We start from the raw sequence: 21812 nt of genomic DNA on the forward strand, positions 1-21812 counted from the left end.
TATATATATATATATATATATATATATATATATATATATATATATATATATATATATATATATATATATATATATATATATATATATATATATATATATAATATATATATATATATATATATATATATATATATATAATATATATATATATATATATATATATATATATATATATATATATATATATATATATATATATATATATATATATATATACATATATATATATATATATATATATGTATATATATATATATATATATATATATATATATATATATATATATATATATATACTAGCAGAAATACCCGGCGTTGCCCGGGTTAAAGAGAATAATGAAATCTAAAAACGCCGTCTAGACTACGCATCATCTTTATATATAGAGATGTATATACACACACGCACCCAAACACACGTATATATAGGTATATCAATATAAATATATGAAAGTCAATGAAGTTTCGTAAAAGAAGGTGATCATGTACATACTTTCTTGCTGTTGTGATTATAACACCTCATTGTAAACTATGTTCCTTGTTTTCCCTTGTGGAGCATATACAAATAGGTTTTTTGTTGCTGCCCACTCTTGAGCAGCCAACATACAGTTGTCCATGTGAGAAGCAGGGCTCTTCCAAGAGAAGACCAGCTACAGACAGTGTTTGACCCTGATATTTGTTTATGGACATGGCAAAAGTCACACGAAGGGGGAATTGTAGTCTTCTGAATGTAAAAGGAATGTCTGCTCTTGATGGAGTAAGAGGAATTCTTGGAATAAAGACGTCATCCCCTTTTGCACATCCAGAAAGAATGGTAGCCTCGATAACGTGTGACATCATTTTCTAAATAATGCTCATCTGTTATGTTCGGGTTAAAATTTCATCAACATCAAAAATATATGAATTTTCATGGGAGTTATGGCCGTTATGCAAAGAATATAATTTCCAAATTTCATAAAGATCCATTCAGTACTTTTGACGTAGTTTTGGATAAGAAAACAAATGACTAATGTGTGTGTTTGTGTGCATGTGTATGTGTGTGTGATGGGTGTATATATGTATAGATATCTGTATGCATGTATATATGTATATATGTGTACATATGACATGTACATCTATATATATATATATATATATATATATCATAAGATTTTTAAACTTTTAAATTTTCATATTCAAAAGAGACAGAGACTTCAAATTCGATATATCGATTTATTCACCACTCTATGTTAACATTTCTTGAAAGCTAACGATGTCCTAAAGACCTAATAATAGTTATGTATGTGTTTTTTCGTGTTTTATTCGAAAGGCAACCACTCCTGAAGAAGTGCCAAACGTCTAAATCCAATGGACCAGTCACTGGATAAGTTTGGCACAGAAATGTTAACATAGAGTGGTGAATAAATCGATATATCGAATTTGAAGTCTCTGTCTCTTTTGAATATGAAAATTTAAAAGTTTAAAAATCTTATGATATAAATATAAACTGTGAGAACGACCCTTAAGGAATCTAATTAATGATCTCCTAAGGTAAGTTCTTATGCTATATTGGTAACGGTTGCTACATCCTCTGAAAAAAATTATTATATATATATATATATATATATACATCTACACATATGTATACATATACATGTATGTATAGATCTATATATATATATATATACATATACGTGAACATCTATATGTATACATATACATCTCTTTCTCTCTCTCTCTCTCTGAAAGTATCTGTCATTACAGTATCGAAATGGTGTACATATACATGTATATGTATACATATACATCTCTCTCTCTCTCTCTCTCTCTCTCTCTCTCTCTCTCTCTCTCTTTCTGTCTCTCTCTTTCTCTCTCTGTGAAAGTATCTGTCACTACAGTATCGAAATTTGATTGTTTCAGTTAGTGGAATAGTTTCATTTTTAAAGTGAAAGTATTTGACATGAGTGTTTTTGTTTCACTTTTGACACGTAATACTTAAATAGTGGAGGAGATATTATGTTGCCGTGTGCTCGAACTCTGCAAGAAGTTAATAATTTTTTTTGACTAAAACACAACTGGAACCCTAAGTAAGGCATGTGTAAAATTTGAATGAAATTGGTTGCGTAGTTCTCGAGTTTTAGGGATTCACACAGACAGACAGACAGACAGACAGACAGACAGACACACATTCTCATTTTTATGTATATAGAAGATATATGTATGTATGTATGTACTTCCATCTTTGAACGTGTTATCTTTAATGTTTAAGGTGTGACGTTGTAAGGGAGACAACTTCTGCTATTTGGTGTTCCAGAAAAGGTATGTCAGAAGACGAACTCAGAAAACTCGTTAATGTGAGTAGTTTTATTGTTCTTTCTTCCAAAACCAGCCCTGATACCCGCTAATTCTGTACATGTTCATTAATGTGTGTCATTTTTTTTAACATTAAAAAATCTCCAAAAACAATCACAGTAATGAAGACTTGGGAATCCAAAATTTCAAGATTGTGAGTCCGGATTTGGTCTGGAATCTTTTTAATTTACTCAAGGAGTCAGCCTAATTCCAAAATGGTATGATATGTTCGGCTATAGCCTCTAGGAGTAAATTTGAAAAAGTGTGACACACTGACATCCACATTTATTATATTTTATTATTATATTATATTAAGGCAGTGAGCTGGCAGAATTGTTAGCATGCCGGGCGAAATGCTTAGCAGTGTTTCGTCTGCCGTTAGGTTTTGGGATCAAATTCTGCTGAGGCTGACTTTGCCTTTGATCCTTGCAGGGTCGATAAAATTAGTACCAGCTACAAACTGGGGTCGATGTTATCAACTTAATCCCTTCCCCTAAAATTTGAGGCCTTGTGCTTCCAGCAGAAAGGATTTATTAAAGTTGAAAAAGTGTGACACACTGACATTTATTATATTAGATATGTTTAATTTTGGAGAAACTTTATTTCAATTAAAGTGTATTTTATAAATGTGCGTGTGTATGCATATATATGTGTGTGTGTATTAAAGAAAGTAAAAAATAAAACGAAAATGATAGTGTTCAGTATGTTGGCGACAGGTATGTCAAAGAGACATGGTGAAACAAAGTTGTACATCTCCTTCTTTCTCTCTCTTTTATTATTACTCCCACTGCCACCATCAACACTACTACTTTTAATAAAACATCATCCACTCTCCCTAAATTTTTTTGTCTCTCTTGCTCTCCCTCTCTTTTTCTTTCTCTCTCTCTCTCTTCGCCACCGCCCTAACTGTCTACTATTATTCTTACCCCATCATGAGTAATAGGAGTGTCACTGAATAGTGAGAAAGGGAGCCCTATGTATGCATGTATGTATATACAATTCCTCACAAAATGTCCAATGCCATTCGCTGCATATCTGGTCTTATATCAGAGTGACCTTCTCCTAGAGACATGCTTCAACAAAAGCTGAGGGGTGCCTCACTCCCAGAGGTCTCTCAGCACACCGGACACCATCCTATGTATGTATAAACCAGACTTGTAAGGGACTGGCTTCAAAAGAATTTGGATAGGTGTGTATGACATGCAAAGATGAGAACATTAAGTTTTCAAGCAAAACCTTTCATTGGAAAGAGACCATTTACTTTTATTTAAGTATGAACAACATAATTTCTCTGTTCTGTGTTTTTTTATATTTATTCACAGATTCCCAGTGCTAAATGGTCCCCATTCTATTCATCCCTTGTTGGTAGTTTGGTGAATAGAAATGGTATTTATAACTTCTTCCATGATTATCTACGACAAGCTGTCGAGGTTCGATTCCTGCCAACTTTAAATGACAAGAAAATTTACTCGAAACGATTGGCCAGTTTCTTTGCCTTGCAACCAATGAGCTATCGCGTAGTGAGTGTAAAACTTTCTTCTTGCACAATAACTGATGACATCTACGTGCGGAGAGAACATCAGCTCACGCACATACAAACACACTCTCTCTCTCTCTCTCTCTCTCACGCATGGCCATTCTCTGTCACAGTCACACATATTATCATCACCCCCTCCCATTACACATACACATTCTCTTTCTCTCACTCACTCAATCACACATACATATACACACATTTTATCTCTTTATCTTTCACATGTACAAACTGACACTTTCTCAAGGAAAACCCCATTTATTTTCTATTACATGTATACTCTTTCTCTCAGTCACGCACAGATTCTTCCTTTCTCTCTCAGTCATGCATGGCTTCTCTCTCTCTCTCTCTCTCTCATCCCCCCCCACACACACACTCTGTCTCTCACTCCTACACACCTTTACCCAATCCTTTGCCTTCCTCTAATTCTATCCTCATTTTCTCCTCTCCTCCTCTATTAGGCTGAAGAATTACCATTTCTATTGTATGAAGCTGGAGAAATGGAAAGTTTGAAGGAAACCTTGTCAGACTTGAACCTTTTCCAACAATTGATGGTGACAGAACATGGCCAATATGATTTAATTCACTATTGGAAACTGGTAAGTTGTTTTCTCTCACTCTGTCCCTTCTACATCAACTACAATGGCCACTGCTTTGTCATTTTTATCAGGATCACCACAGGGGAAAGCAAAACCATTACAAGACTGATCATCCTATTCCACATTTATCCCTGAATCCTTGTCTACATCTGAAGTTATTCTGCTGTGTCAAGTATCAGCATCCATCCCTCTATACATAACCTATTATTGACAATTGACATTTTTCAGGCATTGTACACAACTTTAACTCACAATCCTTCATCTACGGTTATGATAGAAGACATATGACCAAAGTGACATGCAGTGAGATCAGACTTAAAACCTGGTGGTTAAGAATAAGGTCACCTCCATCCCATTCACCTTTCCTCCTCTTAACACCCTTGTTATGCTTCCCCCACTAATCACTAGGCTCACTTCTTCCTTCCCAGAATATTGGAATTCCTTGCTTGCTCATGTGTTCAAGTAACCTTAATGGCATCAGCGTCACCAGTCTGGGAGGGTCTACAACGATCATAACTGTTGCCCCTTCCTCAAGACACAACATACCTGCACACACACAATATTAAACTATAATTATCGTGGTCGTCTAAATCCTCACTTCTGCTTTTCCTTTTCCTAGTTTGATCATTTCAATGAAGTCAGCAAAGTTTATAAAGAACAACTTGAATATTTCAATGGTAACAGACAAAGTGAAGATTTCTTAAAGCTGTCGAAATCTTTGGCCCAATTATTCATTGATCTGTCTTTGTTAGACAATGCCAAGTAAGGAATTATCAACAGAATTCTCTCATCCAACTTTTCGTTTCTGTTCTAATCATTTTATAGTCTTTGTCTCTTTTTAAATGTTTGTCAGATGACATTTATATATATGCACTTTTTCTGAACTGTGAACTTCATCTTGGATGAACTTAATTTATCACAATTTTATATTGCAGTTTCTGAACAGTAGTAGAATTGCAAATAAGTCAAGTAAGAATTGACAAAGGCCACCTTCAGCAATAGATGGTGGATTTCTAGAAGCATCCATTAGCTTTATCACAGAAAGGGCAGAAAAGAAGAAGAATTCAGAGGCAAAACTACTTCATTGCTTGCAAGAGGCATATAGTAGAGATATCTATAGAGACGTGTTGGCCGAGTTATAGTGACATAATGCTGAAATACAAAGCATGAAAGTTGTGTGAAAGAAATGCAGTGCGATAACAAATCCACAATTTAGCTTTCAGCATGCTACAGAGGACCCATACCCTCCAATTCCAAATTGATGAGAACAGTTTTCCAACAACACTTTGCTGAGCTATTGTTGACGAGCAGCAGGTTAGAGACAATGGATCTTGATGCCATTGTCTCGATTGGCTTACCACAAACACCTGAGCAGGGAGGTGCAGTGTATGAAAAACTGATTTCAGCTAATGAAGTAAGTGATGTGCTGAGCTGCTGCCTGAAGCACAAATCATCAGAATTCGATGGCGTTCTCTAGAAGTCTTCCTGCCACATATCAGACTTGTTTGCTGTGTTGATAATCATCTGCTGTAGCTGGCAGCAAACTGTGGGTAGTTCCAATCGAATGAGTTGGTGAATGGTGATGCTACTGAGGCAGGACTCAAGTGAAGAGGATGTGAGAGAGAACCTTGAACCCGTAACTCTACAAAATAGAGAGTAAAAGATATTTTGCTGAGAGACTGGAGCTTGCCATGGACAGTGTAGTCAGATAGCATAAGTACTAGACTTAAAAAATAAGTCCTGGGGTCGATTTTTTTGACTAAAACCCTTCAAGGCAATGCCCCAGCATGGTCACAGTCAAATGGCTGAAACAAGTGAAAGATAAAAGATTATTATTGTTATAAAGGCAGTGACTTGCCAGAATCGTTAGCACGATAAACTAAGTACCAGTGAAACACAGGAGTTGATGTAATCAATTAGACCCCCCCCCCCCTCCTGCCAAATTTCAGGCCTTGTGCCTTTAGTAGAAAGGATTAATATTATTATTATTATTCTGCCAAGGTCAACTTTGCCTTTCATCCTTTTGGGGTCGATAAGCTAAGTACCAGTGAAACACAGGGCTTGACATAATTGCCTAGGCCCCTTTCTCAAATCTGTACCTAGAGTCGAAAAATGTATTAGTATTATCAATAGTAGTTTACATATTATGTTCTATATTGGCAGGAAACTCCTGGAATCTTTGTTGCATGATTTTGAGAAGAAATATGGTGATGAGTTTGTTACAATTGTATATTGTCCATGGAACTTCTCTTGGAAGAGCCGGTGCTGTCATGAGACTGTCATTGAGGTAAGTCTGGCATGAGAGTCATTACCTTCTTTCAGTTTGGTGAAAACCAGATGATTAGGGTTTAACCAAGCAAGCCGATGATCAAAACAATTCCATCACTTTGACTCAGGCATAGTGTACCTTGAACCATATTCCTTCCTTATTTAAGATAGTAGGTTATGGTCTGGCTGCTATGTCTAGCAGGTAAAGTGATCGCATAGAGGCTCCTTTATAAAAGACATTGTAGATGTAGACCAAAATTGAAAAGCTCCAAAATGAGATCCAAGCAATCTCAAATCAAGCTACTGAAACAATGATTAGGGAGACAATGAAAGTGGGGAGAGAAACATTTGGAGGAGATTTACTCTGTGTGTGTGTGTGTGTGTGTGTGTGTGTGTGTGTGTGTGTGTGTGTGTGTGTGTGTGTGTGCATGCGTGCATGTGAAAGAGAGAGAGAGAGATCTGGAGTTGGCAGCAAAATGGACACCATACAGGAAGACTTTTTCTGTAGGAGTACTAATCAATTAAGAAATAGATGGACCGAGGATTCTGCCAAGTTGGCTACGATCTGAGTCGTGAGAAGCCTTGTTAGATGCAATGCCACAGAGATATCCTTCACATTTTGGACGGTGGTTTTGCAGGAGTTGTGGCACTGGACAAATGCTGTCCAGTTTGCAGCTGGATGTTTTTCTGCAAGTATGTTCTTTCCTAGAACTGGTGCAGGAAAATTATAAGTGAAACACCGAGAGAATTTAGGGTCATGACTTTTGGTTGTTAGTGGGATGTGAAAGGATGTGACTAAAAGGATAATTTTAACCTCCCACCGAATTGGTTCTGATAGGGTTGATGCATATTCACTCTACTGAACTTTCTACACAATATGTTAATTTGGTTGTGGTCGAATATTCCACATACCCATGTACTCCTAACATAATATACACAGTGTGTAACAAGGTTGGATCTTTGAATTACAGACACACTCTATTTGATGAGCTTGTTTACAGTGTTTGTTTACCTGTTTTACTTTCAAGTTAAGGGTCAACCCAAGGCTATGGTAAAAGAACTTGCTCAAGGACCCACACAGTAGGATCAAAGCAGAAAACTCATGATTGTGAAACAAACTTCTTAACCACTTCGATACATCTGAATCTACACTGTCATAAAACTGATGGAGCACTGTGATCAGTTATCTCACTGAAAGAGCAACAGGTTCCGAGGAGGAAAGGGTTATTGTATAGAATTGGCACGTGTCTCTAGAAATATTGTAGAATTGCTGTGTATTTAATGTTGTTTTCTCTTCTCTTCTCCTCAGCTGCTCCAGTTACTGGGAAGTGTTTGCACTAAACAGAATGATTTGGAACAAGCAGAAACTTATTACCGAGAACTTCTGGACAGATTGAACAGTGCAAAAACATGGAAACAGAAACTTCAGGTCTTGTTATAAAATGTTCATGTCTAGAACATACCTGGGATATATCATGGAATATATGACATACCTGTGGTATATAAAGGAGATACAGACTCTGAAGTCTATAAACCAGTGGGTTAGGGTTAGAAAAACCTTCAAAGACTATCTTCCAAGTATCAAGAACAAATGAGTCGAATGGAATACACGTTTGTCTAATAATATAATTAAATGGATAAGCTTAGGTTGCAAGCTAAGGAAATAAAGATAATAAAGTATGCTTGCTTTGTGCTACCTATTTCCACTCTGGTAAAGTGAATATTCATTTGTAATATTAATGTCTTGCTCTGTGTGACGTGACATACTTCAGTGACAAACCATAAACTACTGACTCTTTTATTGATTGGGAGTTTATCAGGTCAAGTTAAATATCTAAGACTGTCTTTGGAGATTAGGATTAGTTGTAGAGTTGGCTTTAATGTTAATGTTTAACTTTAATGTCTAAGGTTAGTGTTATGTTTAAAGTTAGACTTAAAGTTAGAGTTAACTTTTAGTTAAGTTTAAAGACAGGTTTAGGGTTAAGGTTTAGCTTTAGAAATAGGGTTACATTTAAAGAAAAGATTTGTGCTACAGTTTGGCTAAGGATTAAGGTTAATGTTTAGATTAGGGTTAATATTAGTTTTAAGTTTAGGATAGATTTCAATAAACAATAATGATTAACACTTATTTGTGTTTCAGCTGTGTGAAGGCTCCCTGGGTCTGGCTACAGTTTTTCAGATGAAAAACAACACAAAAGAATCTGAAAAATTGTTGCTCCGATCTCTAGAGTTAGCATCTGAAGTGTTTGGTCCCAAACATCACTATGTAGCAACCATAATTAATAAGGTAAATCTTTCTCCTTTTTATCTCTTTCTCTCTCTTTCCTATTTCCATCCCCTTCTCTCACACTTTGACAATCTACTCCATTTCCCTAAGTGGTGGTTTGAACTCACCACTTACCAACCTGTTTTCGTATATATCCAGATTGCCCACACTTAGTAAATTCCCTCCAAGATTAACTCCCTCACCTCTGCTATATACACATAAATGCTTAATGCTTAATCTCTGGTTTCCCCAAACCAACTAAGTTCCTCTCCATGGCAAAGTCAGCAGTAGCTTCAATGAATCTAACATTACATCTGGCCAAAATCCTCATTAATATATGAAATGTATGTCATTCACAAAAATGTTCCAACACAATAAAGCTCTCTGCTTTGAATTGTGTGATTCAAAAGATGGCCAGTGCTATATGCCGACTTCTGAAAGTAATCCAATGAAAATTAAAAAGGCAAGGTAAAAGATACTGCATGATCTTTCTGTCTCTGAGGGGTCAGTCCTATCAATCTATCACTTTCATCAGTTTTCTCTTTTTCTTCAAAATCTGGGGATAATTTAAGTAATGCAGAATAACAAGGACAATTTTCTTTTACATCTTCTATTTTAGCTTGGTCAACTCTGTTTCCATCAGGGTCGACTGGATAAGGCTCTCTGTTATTTCCTCCAAGATTTCAGATTGACCTACAATAATGCAGGCTGGAATTATCCACGACTAGCTGGGATCCTTAATGATGTGGCATTGGTCTATGATGAAAAAAATCTTGAGGAGTGTGTAACACTGTACGAGTGTGCTTTAGCCATTATGTTGAATGTGTACGGGACTCAACATGTGGACACTGCAATGATACGGTGAGGAACTAATTTGAATATGACTTTTGGTTGGAGAAGTTATTGATTCTACTGTAGCTACTGTTGTTGTTGCTGTTGTTGTTTAGCACCAAGTCAGTTCTGAGTGAACAAGCCAATGATGAAAAGTGTTCTAGCCATGACCAACCTAACTTTTATTCAGATATAGCTTGTTATAGAATTATACTGTTATTAATATTTGTGACTATACTTGTTGTTGAGTAGATCTGTCATGTAGAAGTTTCAGCCACAGCACTCCTGTCTTGTGTGTGTGAGCATGCGCGCATGTGCATGTTAGGTAACAAAGGCAACTGAGGAGCGATAAGTTTTAACAAATGTTGCTTTAGTGTAATGCTTAAAAAGAAAGGAAAAGATCCTGACATTTCAGATGCCAGAAAAATAAAAGAATGAGGAAAAGTGACAGCAAAAATAAAAAGAATGAGAGAAGGTGGTTGCAATATTAGATATGTGCAGGTGTGTATGTGTCAGTATGTGCTAAATAACCCCTTCTCAGATTTGATCCACAACATCTATGAATAAAGGTGGTCCAACTATGACCATCACCTCTTCATCCATGCATAAGGTATTTAGGGTTACATTATCTAAAGTATGGTACAATAGTTAGTATTAGTGGTTGTAGTTGTTGTTAAGCCCCAAGTCAGGTTTCACCCAACAGAACTAGGGTAGGATTTCAACTTCCACTAACCCTTAAATTAACTTTATCTTTTATTCTTATGGATCAATAAAAAGTACCACTCGAGAATGAAGGATTAGTAGAAATGTAATAATCTCAAATCTGAAGACTTGTATTGCCTCTTCCAGTTCTCTCTGTTTTGGGTTTAAATCCTGCAATGACCTTCTTGGGTGATAGATTTCATTCATTGTCACTATTTGGCACCTTAAGTATCAAGCGGTGGAGTTTTCTTTGTTGCAAACATTTGAGTTAGATTTACAGCTTGAGAATATCTTCTTCCCTTTCTCTGACCAGCTCCAAAACTGTGTAAAGGGCCATGGGCAATACCTTCTCTCCTAAAGAGTTAGAAAAAATACTAGCAATTTGGTAGCTGTTTCTAGCAGGTCGAGTAACTGTGTAAATATATCACATCAGCTCAGTAGAGAAATGTGGTCACATGGCTCAATGAACACAGTTCCATTTACAAGAGGAACTGCAGCTCTGTATACAGAGCAAGGAGATAGTTGTTATATATTACATTAACATCAGTAACATGTAATATACAAATGTGTTCTTTGCTAAATAACTGTAGCAGATGAACTGAAGGGTGGAACTCAATCATATCAGTAAAGTTTCAGTATATGTGTGTACACACATGAACACACATTCATATGCCTGAAGTTGAGCAAAATTTGCTCCAAGAATTTCTATTCCAACAGAAGTTAATTTTTATGTTTCCTCTGCTCCTCCTATTTCAATTATATTTTACTTCTCTTTATTTTCCCAACTCAGGTACAATCTAGGAACAGTTTATTTTGCTTCTAACCATTTTGCCAGAGCGAAATACCAGTGGCAAGAAGCAGTGAAAGTTTTTGAGTGTCTTCTTGGAGTTGAACATCGCAACACAGTTGCAGCAGCTGATGCGGTCAGGGAGGTGACTGTTTTAGTAAACTCAAATTAGATTTGAGATAAAGTCCAGAAGCTTTCAGAAAGCTGGATTTATTGAGTAAAAAATTATCAGAATGATATCACTATATAAATGTAATAACATACTAGGATTGTTTATTTATTTTGTTTGGAGAATAGAATTCAACATAAATGTACACACACACACACACACACACACAAACAAACATTTCAGAGTTGCAATTGTTTGAAAAATGACTGGCCCTGAAACTATATGTTGAAATCTTTACCTCACAAAACAGCCATTTTAACCTTTTAAAAACACACTGAAACTGTTCTATTTCCTTCACAATCATTTTTTAATAGGATAGTCGATTAGGAAATATCAGAAAAGTTTTGTTGACTTTCTGTCACTGAATTAATTCCACTGCACCTGTTGAAACTCAGTAATTAATCAAATTTCTAAACTTTAATGGTTTCTTTCATTCACTTCTTCATTTTTCTTTCTTTAATTACAACTGTTTTTGTCATTTGTCCTTTTGTATCTGAGTGGATTTATATATATTTGTTCTTTTGAACCTGCGAGTAAATTATTTCCTTCAGGATCAGTTTTTCACTTTTCCTTTCATTCTAATTTGCTGTTTGTAAAGTAGATATACATTTATGCATGTGTCTTTTATCTACCTAAGTAACTTCTCCTTACGTATAGAAAAGTGAACAGATCCAACAAGATGAACAGAGCCATATGCCTGCCGTAAATTGGATGGCTGTGATTGCCACTACACCAAGTAGACCTGAAAATTTTTGATCATTAAATTAGAAGCTTTAATATCTGTATAAGCAATAAAGTAAAAACAAAATTGTTTTGATTCACTCGGGGTCCTAAGGAGAATTTGGGGAGGGGTAAGTAGATTACATTGACCCTGAAAGGATGAAAGGCAAAGTCAACCATGGCATAATTTGAAAGCAAAGATGAACAAAATGCCACTAAGCATTTCGCCTGGCATACTAACGAGTCTACCAGCTCTCTGCCATATATCCAGGTATTAGTATTATATATCAATTACTTCAATATGGTGTTATTTCTCATTCAATCACATCAGTGTTGAAAGAGTTGTATAAATAGTAGTCTTTTAAATACAATGTTGCGCTATTGAATGCTATTTCTGGTGAGATAGTAAAGCTAGTATTGTAGCAAAGGTTTCAGTCACTTGTCATTGCCTCCATGGGATTCAACATTCAAAGATCATGATATCAGCAATGGCCTTGATTATGATTTCATGACACTGGCAATGGTGATGACTACAATTTCACTTGGCTTGATGAGTCTTCTCAACCACAACACATCAACAGAGGTCTCGGTCACAAGTCATCACCTCCATGAGGCCCAACATTCAAAGATCAGGCTTCACCATCTCGTCTACCTCTTCCTCAGATTCCCTCCACAGTTAGAGATCAACACTTCTTTACACACATGTTCTTGTTCATAAAGCAACACATGACCAAAAGTGCATTCATCCTTCTTGCACACCACATGTGATGCTTCTGATGCCCAGTTTCACTCTCAAGACACTTACTCTCTGTCACATATGTACACTGACATTGTACATCCAGTGAAGCATTCTGGTTTCCCTGCATTCAAATTTTCACATGTCCTCTGCAGTCACAGCCCACATTTCACTGCCATGGAGCATGGCTATTCACACACAGGCAGCATACAGCCTGCCTTTCATTCTGAGGGAGAGGCCTATTGTTACCAACAGAGATAGAAGTACACTGAACTTTGCCCAGCCTATTCTTATTCTAGCAGCTATGCTCTTGGAAATTCCACCTCCACTGCTGACTTGCTCACCTAAATAATGGAAACTATCAACTATTTCTAGGTTTCCCCTCTGGCATTTGATGGAGTCCATTTTCTTTACATTTCTAGTGTTTATTGTATCTGTACTTCTGCCACACACACACGCACATACATTTGAGAATCGAGATATTGTTGGAGAGAAGTGTGTGCAGATGGATAATGGTATGCTTGCACTTAGTGATGTGGACAAGAAAGAGGCATGGAAAAGCAGCTTCTAACCAGAAGCTTGTGGAGATTCTCGTCTCTTTTGAGGCGAGTTAATGTGATCAAGATTGAAATTCGTTAAGTGCTGCACATATATTTACATACACATTAAAGGTTATGATAGCGGACACTTGTGCAATGCAATGTTTGCTGGGATCGAGCTGGAAACCATGTGGTTACGGAGCGAACTTCTAAACTAGAAATTCATACAAGTTGTTAACAGTAACTTCACTATTGTCCAATGACGCTGCTAACTACTTGTGCTATGTAAATGTTAAAGTAACTGCCTAGGGACTGGAGTAGAGAGGGGGGGAGGAAGCAGTGATCTTTTGTAACTCACCTGTCTGACATACTTCCTCTGTCATCAGCAAACAATAGAAGGATTGTCAAATATATTTCCACAAAAGTCAATTACACACTTAAGAGAAAGGAACAGAAACGATAAGAATGTGATAGGGGTGGGGGAGGCGCCGCCCTACATTTTTGTTCAGCCATGTGTCTAACAGTCACCTTCAATGAAGCATTTTGTCATTTTTGACATTTCTACATGTGTCTGTCTGATCAATAATCTTGTCAAGTTTAATTAGTTCCGACAAATATTATTGCAAATTGCATACGTGGGTTGCTGTTGCTGTTTAGAGAGTCTTGAGTATATTGGGATTGTTATTTGGTCTGGATTCAGACTAAAGCGAGCCGAGTTAATACAAGAATTATAGTTATTGTTTAATAATCTGGCAAATCTTATACAGATGATCAGTTGATGCTTAATTCTAGGTTAATCATGAACACTTCGAACGCTCTATGAAAGATTGAATACCTGTTTTATTGATTTCATTGTGCCAGAAGAAAGTGTTTGCTACTTAATCATGTTGTTCTTTTTAAGAATGTATTGTATCGATATATTACAAATATATAGAAACACACATGCACACGTTCACAATCAGGCACATACGTACATACATACATACACATATACGCATGCTTTAGTCTCTCTCCTTATGTGTATGCAGGAATGTCTATGTACAAATACACACGTGTATGTATGTATGTATTAATAATATTCAAAATACGTACGTTAGTATATATACACAGATGCATTAGGGAGAACTCGATGCAAGAGTGCAGCAGAATTACCATAAGCCATTTTCATAAAAATATATATCTAGATATACTTATGTCCAAAATCACTATGGATATTTACCCTGGAATAGATCTGATTTCATCATTTAAAAAATAATTTATCAACGGAAAAGTTACAAGTAAAAAGACACTCTAATCACAGCACACTAAACTTATTAAATACAAATAACAGAGGACTTTTGTAATCACGGTCTTTTTAAAAATTCAATCCATGGCTCAATCGTTAAGTGGAAAATTTTGCAATCGTAAGACCTCAGTTTTGATCCAACTGAATGGGAAGTTAGTTGTCTTTTACCATTGGCTCATGCCGATACTAAAGACAATAGAAAACATAATAGAAACTCACGAGAGTGAGGTTTACAAAGCTAAAAAGAGACCAAGAAAAACAAGGAATATAACAATAAAAATTCAAACAAGGATGGAAAATCACCCAGGCTAATTCCTTGTTAGTCTTGCCGCTCACAGTCGCCTTTCGTTAAATACACTAGAAAATAACACTTCCTTCTCCAGTCTTATTTTCTTCATATGAAAAAAATTGTGGGAAGCTTAATCAGAGATAAAAAAAAAATGTTTATCTTCAAATCTTTCAGGTAAGTCCATGACACCACTTCTTTTGTGATGGCCACGGGGTGATAGAAGACTACGTGTTCTTCGTTGCCAAACAAAGATGACGGGTCGATAGCTGAATTCATCCCACACGTAACAGTAGCTTTTCAATGCAAGCCCAAAGTCGGTGATGCTTGGGTCCTGTACAAGATGATTTCGTTGCCCTGTGCGCATCTCGAACAAATTCAGCAGTTGGCACTTCTGTTCCTGTAGAGCTTTTGTCGAATAGAAGATGCCTTTCTACCAGAGCACTAGTATACCAAAGAATTTTGGAAGTTCTCCATTGTTACCGAATTGAGAGTCATCAGGAAAAGAAAATGCCCAGTTTCTCCTCATCGACGGCCAGGATAGCTTACAGGCAATTGTCTCCTCCACTAACCGTCTATAGAACACGAGTTCGCCTCCGTTTTCGTTGCCTCAATAGTGAAGGCGTTAACGTTCAGTTACGTTCGCCTCCTTCACTGTCTGGTTGTTCTTATGTCGATATTATCAGCAAGCATTGCACATATATCAAATAAAATACTGTTAACAAAACAGAATATACAGCAGGCAAAACAAGATACACAGAACTACGCTCGGCTGTGCTGTGGAAGAACGTAATAACAATAGAAGAACGGGAAAATAACATTAATGTTTTTGAAAGAAGGGCGACGAACAGATTACAAAGACAGGGTGGAATCTAGTGAAGAAGAGGTCAGAGCGAATGGAAATCAACAAACGAAAGGGTGGGGACATGTATCGAAAAATATGAAATATAGAAATATAAAAAAAAATATGAAAATGTAAGTCCTAAAATGGGGAAAGCCATCTGGGGCAAAACAGGGCATTTCACACAGCCCTAAACATCTTTCAAATACCTTCTACCTGCCAAGCAATTACAAACGCATATTGTTATTTGAAACATTCACCTAAATCCGGTTGGTCAATTTTATTATATAAATGATAGTTTAAAGAAAAGCAACTGACGACAACTTGGCCGTCAGGCAGGGGAAAATAAAGATCAATGGTGGACACCAGAGTAAAATGATCGATAAGAAACGATACACGTTACTAAGACTTGCAAGCAGCGCCTGTTGCCGCTGCGACTGCTGCTACAAGCAGCAGCACACTACAATCGTTGCTACTACAATTCCTATTGCCGCTGCTGTTGTTTCCGCTGTGAGTACTTAGCGACTGTTGTTAGGATAAGGATGTAAACACACACACACACACACGTTATTGCAACTTATGACATATCAGGACACAGACGCAAAAGACTGTGCATAATACCAAACTTAATGTATGTGTGTGTGTGTGTGTGTGTGTCATGATATTTGAATATCATGAGATTAAAATACATTTATCCTCATATGTTAAATTCAAATTACGACAAACGTAAATAAACAAACGAAGTTTGCTTTTAGAAGCGTTGAGATGTCTTTTAGAAAGTTAAAGAAGTGATTTTAAATTCTCAATCGCAGAATAATGCTAATAATATAGCCTGAACAGGATAAACTATCCCTATTTTGCAGAGATAAGTGTAGGTGGCTAGCTGTGGACACGAACTCACATCCCCGTGATTACATGTCACGATGCTTTGACCGATTAAGCTAAACTACCCACTACAAATTCCTCTGCAAATTTAAGATGTTGCAAAATAGGGGTAGTTTATCCTGTTCAGGCTATATTATTAGCATTATTCTGCGATTGAGAATTTAAATCACTTCTTTAACTTTATCCTCGTTTATCACGGGAATTTGATTCTAAAAACACCGTGTTAAATAAATCGCTGATAAATGCGAAACAGAATATAAGAGGGAAATAGGTTTCATCCGGTGACCCCTTGTTGTTTCCCTAACCCTAACCCAAATAACACCTTGAAGGTACGGCAGCTCGGAAAACTCACTCTGATCGTTCTGATAAGAAAAGAACTCCTGAATTTGTTGGTGAGATCCAGGTGATGTTTGACAAGGATCCCTCCAAGTCAGTCAGGGACATGAGAGTGTCTGAGTTTCTTATTAGACAGGTAATGCATGCACACATTTGGCATTCCTCATACAAGATGAGAAAGGGCCAATTTTTATCCCAAGCCATCAAGACAAGAGAAAAGTCCTTAATGCTCACATGGGGATGTGGGGTATAATTATCCAGTCTGGGAAACGTACAAAGAACAATTTCATAACCACTAACAATGAAGTCCCACCCCTATATGACCTTCGTAAAGAAAAGAGCTACACAGATCATGTACTTGGGCCACCTACCCGACCTGTTTGTAGTGCTAACAACCACAAAATATATTTTCTCTCGCAATTCCTACGACCCTTAATAGAATTATCTGCAGATGTATGTGATAGTACAGAAGACCTCCTTAGCAGGATCCGCGAATGCAACAACACATGTGACCTCAGTGACCACATCGTTGGTAGCATGGATGTGGTATCCCTGTATCCTTCTATTGATGTAGACTTTGCTATACAGTTAGTTTGTGAGAGTAATATGATATTTAAAAATGTGGATGTATATGAACTCGGCCTCTTCCTGACCCTGACTTGTACCGACGAATATCTGTCATGCAATAATCTTGTATATGCTTGTCCCACCCAGCGATGTCCAGTACTACCGAAATCAACATCCTCGTGGCAGACTTAGAGTAATGAGGAACGTATCCCCACTATGCCAACCACAACAACGACAACAACACATCCAGCACCATATATTCCGAATGCAACGTTCCGGATACACACAGCATGATAGAACCAGGGTGTACAATGGAACGAAAACAAAATTCGAACGCATCCTAAGAGATGCTGAAAACGGTATATGGCCCCTGTACCGCAACAAGTTCTGGAATAGGTTAGAGGGGGAGGCCAACAAAAGAAATAAGAACGATACTTGGTATGATAACAAGAAGTTTCACAGTGTAATGTTTGTTGATGCTACACCTATGAACGTATTAAGTAAGGCATTCAAGAAAATCCTGCACACAACTGGCCTTAAGATCAAAGTTGCAGAAAAGACAGGTAGGACTATCAAATCTGTATTATGTAGATCATATCCGTTTGATAGAATCATCTGTCAAAATAATTGTGCAGTATGTCCTACCAGATCAAGTGCCAAGAAGGAGCTTGCGCGACTAACGCAGAGTCATACATTGGTGAGACTTCTAGGAGTATCAATGATAGGCTCAAAGAACACCTGGACAACTACATTGAAAAAAAACAAACAAACTCCATCTTCACACGTGTGCGTGTGAGCGCGTGTGTATACATGCATGTGTGTGTGTGTGTGTATACAACCTTCGACAAGGTAACAGTCATGTATACAACTTGAACAGAGACATATCAGTGCATAAACATACGTTCATATGTACATGTGTATGTATGTATGTGTGTGTGTGTGTGTGTGTGTTTCCGTGCTGCTTTGTTCATCTCTCTCTCTGTCTCTCACACACCACCTGCAGCATAATTGAGAAAGGAAGAGTTGCGGAAAGCTAAGACAGAGAGAATGACGGTAGGAGACGGAGAAGGAAAGAACAGAAGGGAGAGGGGGAGAGTGTCTGGTGAGAAATGAAAGAGAGATAGAAATTTGAGGGAAGAAATAGACACAAAGAACAATGGAAGGAGAGAGGGGGGACGGAAAAGGGGGAGGAGAGATCAAGTGTTGTTTCGTTGCCTAGCAATAGAAAAGTCACTCAATCAGCCAGGTATTTATCGATCTTTGATTAATTATGTAACAAAAATATAGCTATGGACGTTGTTGGTGTTTACTCCAGATCAGTCGGGATCCTGGCACTATGATCAAAGAAGTTTCAGCCATAAACACCCCAGACACAGTGAATCTGGGACATCATTTAATGTATAGTGGTTAATCTCAGTAGCTTTAGTTTATGGATGGTCGTGGTCTCCCGTGGTGAAACCATCTGATAACGACTCCGTTCAGAAAGCTGGAATAGAAGATGCCATTCGAAGAATAGAAGATGCCATTCGTACAATGAATAGTCACAAAACCAAGCTGTAGCTTTCAAATGCCTTTTACTCCAGATCACAAATATATACAAGCTGAATAAACCGCGAAAGGGATTTAGAAGTGTTCAGCTTCTGTGTATCCTGTATCATATCCGTTCAATGTCTGTTAGCTGTTGCGTGTGTTATGCAAGAGCTAATGAGGTCAGGTCCTTGCACTCTGCTGTCGCGATGACAAAGAGAAAGGACTGAGTGCCGGAACCTCAGAGTTATACGCTGTGCCACCTAGTAGTGAGCTATTTAGACAGCTAGTCAGGGGAGGTAACTGCGCCTACAGCACCCCGACTCTTAAACCGCAAACGGTCAAACAAAACGAAGGCAGGCGAAACGTACGTGCGCAACAGAAGGGCACAGAATAATGAAACACGGCAAAACAGTTGTATAAACAATGCAAGAGTACAAACATGGAAGAAACATGCAGAAAAACGTGTCTGTTCTCGTAGAAAACAAAATGTATGATAGACAGAATCCGAACTATAGCAGAACAATTGAAAATATACATTGCAAATGTGTAAAAAGAAACATTCATCAAAGAAAGATGTCCAATCAAACAGAACGAAGTATGATACAAAAATCTTGTTGAAAGATGTGTGTGTATGCTGCGTATGTATGTATATATATATATATATATATATATATATATATATATATGTGTATATATATATAATATAGATTTAATCAAAAGATTAAATGTGGTACTTAAAATGTTTGAGGCACCAGAATTTGGTAGGGTAAAAAAACCAAAAACAAAATCAAGAGATTTGGTGAATAAAATTTGAAAATAAGCAACAAAAATTCAATAGGTTATAGCAGTACGAACGTTTCGTACAAGCTCCATTTATTCATGTAGTGAGAACACCACAGAATGTACAATGAAAATGTACTCTTCAGCTGCATAATGGAATTCCATTTTAGAAAGACATTTTGAAGATGTTTGCAACTGCTGAACAGCAGCATAGTCGAGATGGTATGTTTTCTTCTCTTACTCTTGTTTTTTGCAAACATCTTCAAAATGTCTTTCTAAAATGAAATTCCATTATGCAGCTGAGGAGTACATTTTCATTGTACATTCTGTGGTGTTCTCACTACATGAATAAATGGAGCTTGTACGAAACGTACGTACTGCTATAACCTATTGAATTATTGTTGCTTATCTTCATATATATATATATATATATATATATATACACATATATAGTGTTTCTTTGTAAGTAAACGTGTGAAAATGCACAATGATACAGAAAGAGATGAAATATGAGTGCGGTGTCTATAACATACATAAGTCTATTCTCCGGAACAGTCACTGGTGAGACAAAGTTAAGAAGTGTAAATAGTCTGAGACAATTTCTTCGGCCAATGAACCGATCTGCCAGAACGTGTCCTGTAAGGGTGAAGAATGCATTTGTGTAGTTGGTGTTTTGGTGAGTGGAGGTGGTGCTTGTGGGGGGGGAGGGGTGGCAGTGTTTGTGGAATGATGGGTGTGTCAGCAAGTGGCATAAATGTTTCAGAAAAGGCTTTTTTAAACTTTATCGATAGAGACCGTCTCTTTTTTTTCCCCCGTGAATGTCCACAGTAAACAGCTTCGGTGAGTTCCTAAGAACACGATGGGGACCAGAGTAGGGAGGTGTGAGCGGTCCCTTGGCGGCATCATTTCTTACAAACACGTGAGTTCAATTAGAAATATCCGGAGGTCTGCAAAAGAAACAGACTGGGCGCGGGGAAGCATTGGTGGCAGGTCAGCAAAGAATGACCTGACGTAAGATGCAAGATCCGCATTCGGTAAGTCGAGACGGGCGCCATCATTTGGCCAGGAAGTGCCAAAGTGGTGCCATATAAGAGTTCAGCAGAAGAGTAGTCTAAATTCTCCTTAACAGCTGAACAACCCTCCAATAGAACGATGGGAAGAAACTCGGACTAACGATGACGATCAGGAGTAGCACGGATAGCGGTTTTAAGTTGGCAATGGAACCGTTCCACCATCCCGTGAGGGTTCATGGCCTAGTGGCTAGTGTGTTGCACACACGCACACGCGCGCACGCACACGCACATAGAGCTTAGTGTACAAACTGAAGAGTAATCATTTCATGAAATAGAGTTTATACTTATTGGAAAACAGCCCGTGACCATTTTTCATTGTTACCCAAAGGTTAGCGTGAGGTATGAGGCTGCGATCTGTCGGGTACAGCGGTTTCCCTAACCATTGAAGAATTCTTACGTAACCCTAACTTTTCACTCGTGCTTGATGAAATGATTAAATATTAATTATTAAACTTAAGTATTTCTTTGGCCGTATAATTGCTTCTATTTTTGTAACTCACTGAATTTGACATATTAACGTTAACTGAACTGCGTTTTCAACCCTTTATATATATATATATATATATATATATATATATATATATATATATATATATATATATATGGATAATATGCTTCAGTAATTAACTTTAGTAATTTATTATCTGAAATATGCTAATTTTCATACTTTCTCGTGTATAATATTGTACATTTACTTCGAGGTTTCTTCATCACTACTTCAGTAATTACGATCAAGTCTATACTTTGTTG

General features: G+C 37.2%; 1 protein-coding gene and 1 long non-coding RNA gene across 6 annotated transcripts in view; one reads left to right on the forward strand and one right to left on the reverse strand.

Annotated features, from left to right (window-relative positions):
• The window catches only part of LOC106883700 (uncharacterized), an 85690-nt gene extending 73655 nt beyond the window's left edge, over positions 1–12035 (forward strand). The window contains exons 25-33 of one of the 2 annotated variants that reach the window (XM_089362101.1): positions 2246–2330; positions 3651–3848; positions 4324–4461; positions 5081–5223; positions 6625–6748; positions 8039–8158; positions 8870–9016; positions 9615–9856; positions 11319–12035. In XM_089362101.1, the coding sequence (XP_089218227.1) occupies positions 2246–2330; positions 3651–3848; positions 4324–4461; positions 5081–5223; positions 6625–6748; positions 8039–8158; positions 8870–9016; positions 9615–9856; positions 11319–11487 (1366 nt within the window). In that variant the 3' untranslated portion in view covers positions 11488–12035. The remainder of the gene's footprint in view (positions 1–2245; positions 2331–3650; positions 3849–4323; positions 4462–5080; positions 5224–6624; positions 6749–8038; positions 8159–8869; positions 9017–9614; positions 9857–11318) is intronic. The other variant, XM_052972748.2, reaches the window with a different exon arrangement.
• Positions 1–21812, reverse strand: part of LOC149132554 (uncharacterized) — a 299591-nt gene that overhangs the window by 99367 nt on the left and 178412 nt on the right. The gene's annotated exons all lie outside the window — the stretch shown is intronic.

Source organism: Octopus bimaculoides, chromosome 14 (assembly GCF_046866305.1).
Source record: "Octopus bimaculoides isolate indiv1 chromosome 14, ASM4686630v1, whole genome shotgun sequence".
Lineage (NCBI taxonomy): Eukaryota > Metazoa > Mollusca > Cephalopoda > Octopoda > Octopodidae > Octopus > Octopus bimaculoides.